The 9,556-nt window shown below is 27.1% G+C and overlaps 1 protein-coding gene across 1 annotated transcript; it reads left to right on the top strand.

The window, feature by feature from the left end:
* Window positions 1-6,928: 6,928 nt before the first annotated feature.
* LOC112758534 (zinc finger protein WIP2) lies at window positions 6,929-8,916 on the top strand. The gene is made up of 2 exons (XM_025807235.3): window positions 6,929-7,703; window positions 8,342-8,916. Exons 1-2 carry the CDS (start codon window positions 7,092-7,094, stop codon window positions 8,777-8,779), a joined length of 1,050 nt encoding a protein of 349 aa, XP_025663020.1. The 5' UTR covers window positions 6,929-7,091; the 3' UTR covers window positions 8,780-8,916.
* The last annotated feature ends 640 nt before the right edge of the window (window positions 8,917-9,556 follow it).

The raw sequence follows: 9,556 nt of genomic DNA, 5'->3' as shown, positions 1-9,556 counted from the left end.
ATATAATTTTGAGTTAAATTATATTAATCTTTGCATAATTAAATTAGATGATAACATGTTGGATTAATCATTTTTGTAAAACATCATTATTTAATCAACTAAATGACTAATTTAATTTATTATTATATTTCTTATAAACTAATTTTAAAAGTCTACTAATCTTTTGATAATCAAATTAAAGCATACATTATCTTTCAAATAGTATTTTGACAATAAATTAACTAGTAGTATAATATATAGTATATAACATAATTATATGTTCTTCATTCTGTTTAGGATTAAGTGTGTGAATGATTATGATTATGATTATTATTATTATATATAGTTGTTATATTTGGTTGTTGGTGAGTGGTGATGAGATTTAAAATTGCAAAGAAAGTACGTGGTTGATTATTTGATGAAGTTTCATTGAGTATGGCACTGTTGAGCGTACAGAATGTTTTCATCACGAAGCTAAATTTGAGTGTGTGATGACACCTTCTGCTCAAAAGGACAAAAGCACATAATTCATAATTGTGGCACCACTCAGACGCATGTGAGTCTCTATCTATTCATCATACACCTACCTATATTTATCATTTTTCCAATAACCATTTTTTGTTCCCATTCTTATCATATCTCCATACCCTTTATTATAACTAGTAGACAATAATTCTTATTACCTCAATTACTTTTTAATATATAATTATGGAAGATTTTCAAGTGTACTGTCGTACGGGTGTATCAGTGATTTTTAACCGTTGATCTTAGTTATATATATTATATATATTTTTTATAATTAAGATTAATGGTTAAAAATCATTGAAATACCGGTATGACGGCATACTTGAAAATTTTTCTATAATTATACCAAAACAGATCTTTATTTTGAGTCTCTTAGGTGAATTCTACAAAGTACATATACCTTTTAATTTTGATGTACTTGTTTATGTATGTAGTAGTAGAAAATTAATTCTTTATATATCATGCATTTTTATTTTAAAATTAATGATCTAGATAGAGTTAGATTCACTACTTAATCGCACTTATTAATTAGGTCATTGATAACAAAAAGTTTCTAATCCTACAAATAAATTTTTGTGTAAAAAATAAATTAAAAATATCATCACATTATTAGCTTATAATATATAGCTAGCTATTATCATAATAGTTTCTATAAATTTTACAAAAGATTAAGTGGATCTAACTTATTCTAAAAGATTGTTCAAGAGATAAAAAAAAATTATCTCATACTTATAAAGACTATTAAATTTTTTATTTTAGGCAATATAGGACTTGATACACCCCTCACTCTATAATGATTTGAAGCCTAAAATTTAAAAATGACTTGAATTTTGTATGATGTGAGAGTGATCCAATAACAATTTTTAATTCAATTTGATATCATATAAGAAATTAAGTGGGTTTAATTTACTCCAAAAATTAAATTAAAAAAAATTGTCTCACATTTATAAGAGCTATCTAACTTTTAAATTTAGCCAATGTAAGACTTGAATTGATAAATTTTATACAATTTTTATTGTTTGAATTAATATTTTTTTTAATACTGAGTTATACTTAGTAGACTAAAAATTTACTGTTATAAGTAAAAGCTCCATACTAAATAGCTACCTCATTAAATTAATTTAGAGATATAATTATTTATATATTTTTATATATTAATTTAATTTTTTTTTTAATAAATGATTTCGTCAAAATTATGTTAATAATTTTTGGTCCTCAAAATGATTACAACTAAGGTATAGTGCTTTTGAATGTCCAAGACTCCAAGGAGTGGGCCAAGAAGAGTAGATGACATGCATATTGAGATGCTTAAAAGAATAGGGGAGATGCAAAACGTTTCCATGTGTAACACATAACACATAGTGCAAAAGAGAGGGGGAAAAGCAAAGGCTTGGGGGCCAGGATTGCACTATATAAGGGAAAGGTTATAAGTATACCACCTATATTCTCTCAATTCATCAATATATAATCAAACACAACAAGATACAAGAAATAAGTAACAATAGTAGCGGCGAATTTCGCTTCTGCAGCAATTTATTGGTCAGTAAAAATTTTTTAAATAAAGTTTAATCTACCACGAATTAATCTTTATTTTATCGGGCTGAAAAATACCATAAAAAAAAATAACAATAGTAGAAAGTGGTCAATTAAGTTTAATTAGGACATTACTAAAATTTTCTGATCTTATTTGTAATTTTATTTTTGAATAGTTGCATGTGTCATTGATAGTATAATTTTTTTTTTCTGAAAAATATTATGGAAACACTTAATTTTTATAATTATACAAAATGTAAAAAAAAATATTTGAACTTTAAATTTGTTAGGAGAAGTAATTTTATGAGAAATTATAATTAGGGGCAGACTTACATAGGACAGGAGGGCAACACTTGCCCCCACTCTGATTTTACTTTTTTTTTTATATATATATATATATTTTCATTTTAAAGTTTAAATGACACCACTATAAATAAATTAAGTCCAATTATTTAAAGTCCCAAATCTACTTTATTTTTTTTAATTATTTTAACTATTAGTTAATCTAATCAAATTTAATCTTCTCCTATTCTCAAATCTCAGCCGTCACCACTTCTTTATTCTCTTAAACCCTTTTCTTAGTTTCATATTTTCAACCTTTTTTTTTCTATTCTTTGTTTAGTGGTTATCTTCTTTTCATCAAAAAGGTAAATTTTAAATTCTCTATTTTTTTATATACTTCTTTATGACTCTATGTATCTTTCAATTTTATTGTTTCTTTTTTTGATATTTTCAATTGCAAATTTTAATTCAAGTAATTATAGTTTAGGTATTAATCTAATTTTTTATTCTTTTCATGAATTTATATATTTTATTTTATTCTCAATTTAGTGATCCTTATTATTTATTTGTTTATCTTTTATTTTATTTTATTATATGTAATTATATTTCATATAAATTTCTAAAGTCAATTGATTAATTTATTAATTTAGAATATATTTTTTGTTTTTAAAAATAATAATAAAAAAATATTTTAAAATAATAATGATTGTTTGGTTATATATAGAGAAAGACATTCAATTAAATTAATAATGAAACAATTATTTAACATTTTCAAAATATAAAAATAAAAAGAGAAGTACCTTCAAGATTTGAAGAAAAAAATTTAACGGCTAATATAATTTTTAATTTTTTTTGTATTCGAATAATTAATATGCACTTTTATTTTATTAAATTTGAATTAATATATCTTTTGATAATAATATATATTATTTTTGCTCCCTTAACAATAAATTTTTGGATCCGTCACTAATTATAATAGACATTATTTTTCTTACTTGTGTAAAATTACCACATATAGTTATTTTATATGCATATTATCTAAATTATTTAGACAAATAATTTATATTGAATTATTACATAAATTTGTTCCTTGACTATATTGGCCTGTGTGCTACGAGAAATGGGTGACAAAAGTGATATATATGTTTGCAACTTGTGAAACTAACTATAATAAAAGAGGAATATATTAGCTATTAATTGACTTATATATAATTCATTCATGACCTAACATAGATACCAAAAATAAAGGTAAAAATTCAGATATAATTGCCTTTAAATAAAGTTGATAATTACAAATTGTTAAATTTTAAACTATATTAAATTATTTAATAATTTTTAATTATTAATTTTATACGAAGATAATTACGTTATTATCAAAAAATAATTATGTTTTAGAAGTAGCCTCTGCCTCTCATCAACTAGACAATTAGATCTGTTTAAATTGATTAAATTGTTAATTTATATAATTACTTGTCTGTTTAAGTAAGTATTGAGAGTTTGAATCTTACTTTACAAATAATATTTGTAGGTGTAATTATTGTATATTTTAAAATAATTAAAAAAGGCTATTCATCTTAAATATTTTTCTATTAATAACTTTAACATAATTAACTAACTTTTTCCTTAAATATTAATTTGTCAAATTAGGCAGTTTTTCACTCCCACTGCTCAATTACATTCCTACAACTTTAATTTTCTATATGATTTGTTTTCTTAAAAAAGAAGGTTATCTTTTTTTTTTTTTACCAAAGATAGGAGACTCGAACTCACAATTTCTTAATTGAATATGGGAAGACTATGCCATTTGAGCTATAACTCATTGGCTTAAAAAGAAGGTTATCTTTGAGTAAAGAAAGTAAAATATATGTATGAATAAATAAAATACAATACTCGAAATTAAAGTCTAAACAGAAATTTGATTTTTGAGGAGCGCATAACGCTCCTTTAAGTTAAAAGATACATTGATTGAGTTTTGTAATAATCTCTCTCTCTCCCCCGACAGGGATAAAAAGAAAAAGCAAAGAGAGCTTTTGTCATCAATTTTCTTTCTGTTTTATTGAGGATAATAATAATATATATAGTAGCATTTGCTTTACATACAATTCTAAAGAGAGCAATAGTAAAGAATTAATAAGCCATAACCAAGTTACCCAAGTAGAGAAAATAGTTAATAATTACATTCTTTTTCCAAACAGTGCAAAAATTGACAAATCTGGCTTTGAAGAAAACCTATATGTTTCTATGTTAGTGGAAATATTAATCAGGAAATGAGGAAATTGTCTAGAGTATAATGATGGACTTTTAAAAACTAAGAAAGTAATTGAGACTAATTCGCCTTCTCATATCAATATTTGTTTTTCTTTTAATGGATAAAATTAAAAGGAATAAAAATAGAAAAACTAGTAACACATGAGTGTTTAACTAGGTTCTATATAGTGATGAGTTGATCTAATTTGAGATCATTTATTTAGGTTTTACAGCTGTTTGTTTTGATAATTGAAAAATAATTACATTATTGAGAGCCATACAATTATAAATTGATAAAAATCATATTTTAATTGTCATAAGATACTATTGAAATTGTAAAGTAACATATTGTTACAGATCCGGCTCACGGATCCCACGCTCAGAACGGTCTTCAAACTCGTTTATTCGGGTCTGACCCGCATCACTCTTCCAGAAGGTTTGAAATTGGCCTACTAGAACTTTTAACCAACAATCAAATTCAAATATCTCCCTTATCTCAACCAAATAAGATAAAATAAGATAATTATTATTACCTATATAAAGGGGGCTCAGAAAATTCATTTACTCTACACACCTTATATCTCTCAGATCCATTCTAACTTGAGTGTCGAAGTGTCTTTACAAGTACCACCCCCTATTGCTGCAGTCAAATAATCCGACATCCGCCTCGACTCGCAAATTTCCGATCCATCTCTCAACCCGTACTGAAGACATCCAGTACACACACACATATATATATATATATATATAAAAGGAATGAGTTTAATAACCTGATAATTTTATAACTTCATATACTTTTTGAATGTGTAAATAATGTTGATATTTAATAATTATAATGATATATACGAGCCAATAGTGTTGGGCGCTAGTATGTAATAAGAAATTTTTTTTTTATGAGGAAGAAAAGTTATATTTATAAATAGCCTAACATCTATTATAAATTACAAAAGATATTAAATTTATTTTATTAAAAAATTCATCTTGTATTGAAATGGAAAATCACAAAAAAAAAAAACGGAAAAGGAAAAGAAGAAAATGATAGAATTACAGCTAATTAAGAGAAAGAAAATGAAATAGTGAGGTTTAACAATATTTAGGGTCTGTTTGGAAAGTTTTAAAAGTAACTTTTTTTAGCTTTTGACTTATGAAAAATAGTAGTATTAGTATTTGGTGCAATTTTCAAAACCAAATTGCAGTTTTCTAAGAAGCTATTTATGAACTTATAGAGAAGTTAAAAAAATGACTTCTCTCATAATACTATTACTTTATATCATATTTTTATAAAATAAACACTTTTAAAACTAAAAATTTAAACACAAAATAACTTATTTATAAATTACTTTTAATATAGTCATTTATTACTTAAGTTATTTTTTTAAAAGTAGTTTAATTAAATTATTTTTCCAAACTGGCCTTAGAGTGAAAAGAAGAAAGAAGAAAGAGGAGAGAAAAGAAATGCTAAAGCTGGATGAAAATTTTTAATATATGTATGTTAGGTTTTTTAAATGATTGATAACGATAAGAAAATATGCTTAGCGAGCATGTAGAAATTGTGTAAATGCATATAAATTTATCCATAAAAAAGTTAATTTATTTGCCATTCTTACTTTACCCTGATCTAATAATAATATATTAGATATATATTTATTTATCTATTTTTATGCTTTATTAATTAATTAACATTTAATTTATCATAAAATAACTTATTCTAAAAATATATTAATTAATCTGAAGTTATTATTTACGAAAATTTTTGTTAATACAAAACACATTAACTAACGAATAAACGAATTATTATCAGAATAATTATTAAATAGTTTATTGAAAAATAATCAAATAGAATAAGAGAAATAATTAATTAATTTTTTTTTGTAAATACGTAGTATAAAAAAAGAAATTCTCAAAAGATAACAATTTTTAGTATTTTTTGTTATTATTTGACTAACACAAATATTAAATTATCTTCAATGAATAAATTTTATTAAATTAAGATAAATAATTAATTAAATATATTTATAATAACATAAATAATTTTTTCTGTAAATACGTAGTATAAAAAAGATAACAATTTTTAGTATTTTTTATTATTATTTGACTAACATAAATAAATTTAATTAATTTATATGTGTATATTTTAAAAAATATAGATACAATTTATATATACAAATTTTAATAAATATAACTATAAATTATATATTTTTTTATATAAAATTTTTGAAGATGTATAAATAATAAGTTAAAAATAATAATATTTGGTTGGCATGTATAAAAAATGATATTGGTGTGGCATAGATGTAATTTAAAAAAGAATAGAAAATGAAAAAGGTGGGTTTTGATATCCCAGTTTGTCCCGTTTAGTCCGTGGTGGTTGGATGGCTCATTGCTGGGTATGCCAGGTTCACGCTTCTCACACTCTTCACAATCATCACCGCAATCTCTTCTCTCTCTCTCTCTCTCTATAAAAGCATTCCCACTCAACTGTTCCCTTTTACTTTCTTTCTTCCTCCTTCTTTATTCATCCATCCATGGCTAACAACAACTCTTCTTACTCCAATCTCTTCTTCTCCTCTTCCTCTTCTTCTTCCTCTTCTTCCTTCTCCTCACCTCCAACACCAGCACCACCGCCCTTTTTCCAATTCAACCACCGTTATTTCCCTTATTATTACCACCACCATCACACTACTACTGCTTCTGCACCTTTCTCTTATTCCTCCTCATCTACTACTTCACCTCCTTCCCCTCCTCTCAGGGAAGAGCTTCCGCTTCTCACTCTCAGTCCCGCAAGGCCCGACACCAACCACCACCCTTCTTGCAGCACCACTTCCATGGATTTCGACGAAGAAGACGACGCCGACCCTGACGATGCTGATGCTGATGCGGATGCTGCTGATGCTACTACTGTGACGGTTGCACTGCACATAGGGCTTCCTAGCCCTAGCGCTGCGGAGATGGCATCCGTGCTCTCCGAGAAGGAGCACGGCGGAGGAGGCGAGGATTCCGGAGGCGGTGGTTCGACGGGGAACAAGGTGAACAAGGGACAGTACTGGATCCCAACCCCATCTCAGATTCTGATTGGTCCTACCCAGTTTTCTTGCCCTGTTTGCTGCAAAACCTTCAACAGATACAACAACATGCAGGTACTTCACATCAATTTCTTTATTTTTCTCTTTCTTCACTTCAATTTCACCTTTCATTTTTTGCATGGCTGGATCGCTTCCTTAGCTTCTGCACTACTTTACTTCATTCCTTACTATTCTTCTTCTTCTTCTTCTTCTTCCAGATCAGATAAAATCAATGATGTCACACAACTACTTCATAATTCATAGTTTCTCTTTGTATAGTGTAGCCCTTTCCTTCCTTTTCTCTTAATCCATAAACACATACATAACTATCTATATATATGTATGTATGTGTATGTGTATGTGTATATGTATACCTCTCTCATCTTTCTTTCAATTCTTCCTTCTTCAATTCGCTCCAATAATCTCATCACCCCTTCTCCTTTTTCCATTGCAGATACACATGTTTCATACAAACTTGGAAACAACAACATACTCATTATAATTTGTACGAAACACATATCCTCCCTTTTTCAAACAAATCTTTTGGATCCTACTAATGAACCTCCTTCAATATACATATAATTATATTCCTAGAAAAAGAAAAGAAACTAATTATATATGTCCATTTGAGTTCTTCATGTATGTTAGTTGAATTTGTTTTGTTTATGATCCTAATTAATTAATAAGTAGTAGTATTTGAATTGTAAAATCAGATGCATATGTGGGGGCATGGATCGCAATATAGAAAAGGACCAGAATCTCTAAGGGGAACTCAACCAACAGGGATGTTAAGGTTACCATGCTATTGTTGTGCACCAGGGTGTAGGAACAACATTGACCACCCAAGATCAAAGCCATTGAAGGACTTTAGAACACTGCAAACACATTACAAGAGGAAGCATGGGATTAAGCCTTTCATGTGCAGGAAATGTGGCAAGGCCTTTGCTGTTAGGGGTGATTGGAGAACCCATGAGAAGAACTGTGGCAAGCTTTGGTATTGTATTTGTGGTTCTGATTTCAAGCACAAGAGATCCCTTAAGGATCACATTAAAGCTTTTGGCTCTGGCCATGCAGCTTATGGCATTGATGGTTTTGAAGAAGATGATGATCCTGCTTCTGAAGTAGAGCAAGATCATGAATCCACCCAATAATTACTTTTTATTATATATGTGAATTAATCATATATTATTGGGGATTAATTTATTAATTATATATATATATATATGGTCATGATCATGATGCCTTCCAATTTCAGAACTAATATATATATAAATGTTCCAATTTCTTATTCCTTTCTGATGGAACATTAGTTAATTCATTAGTATTAAGCATAAAATCATTCATATATATATATATGCTTTAGTTTCATAGATTAATTTTTTAGTAAAGATGTTGGTTATATGTAGATTTTGGATTAAAAAAAAACATATCACACAGACATATATATTATCAATTAATCATATATATAAGGCCCTAGCTCCCTTCTCTTTTTTTCTTTGTTCCCTTTAATTTCTTGGCTCTAGACCCTCCTCTTATATATATTAAGTTGCTGATTATTATTATATTATACAAGGCATGATATGATGATTTCTATCTTTGGCAAAAGCATATAACTCACACTAGCTAATTGATTATATGCCTAAATAATGATCATATATATATGATAAAGCAATCTAAGTAGTAGTTATTTATATTTGAATTAATTTGTTTTCATGTTTTTTGTTCATAGGATGATATAATGTGGGTTCATCATTCTGCCGTAGATTGACAGCTAGGTTTACCGTATATTTTATTCATATATTTTATCATCAAATTAAATGTGCGTCCAAACTTCAAACTTTCTGTGATCCCAGTAATCCTGTACATATGTGCATTATTGTAGCAGTTGTACAACGTACACTCTTTGTACTCTATGTTTGTTGCTTCAA

Source organism: Arachis hypogaea, chromosome 16 (genome assembly GCF_003086295.3).
Source record: "Arachis hypogaea cultivar Tifrunner chromosome 16, arahy.Tifrunner.gnm2.J5K5, whole genome shotgun sequence".
Lineage (NCBI taxonomy): Eukaryota > Viridiplantae > Streptophyta > Magnoliopsida > Fabales > Fabaceae > Arachis > Arachis hypogaea.
Note: the sequence above shows the minus strand (reverse complement) of the source record. Positions and strands in the feature narration are given on the sequence as shown.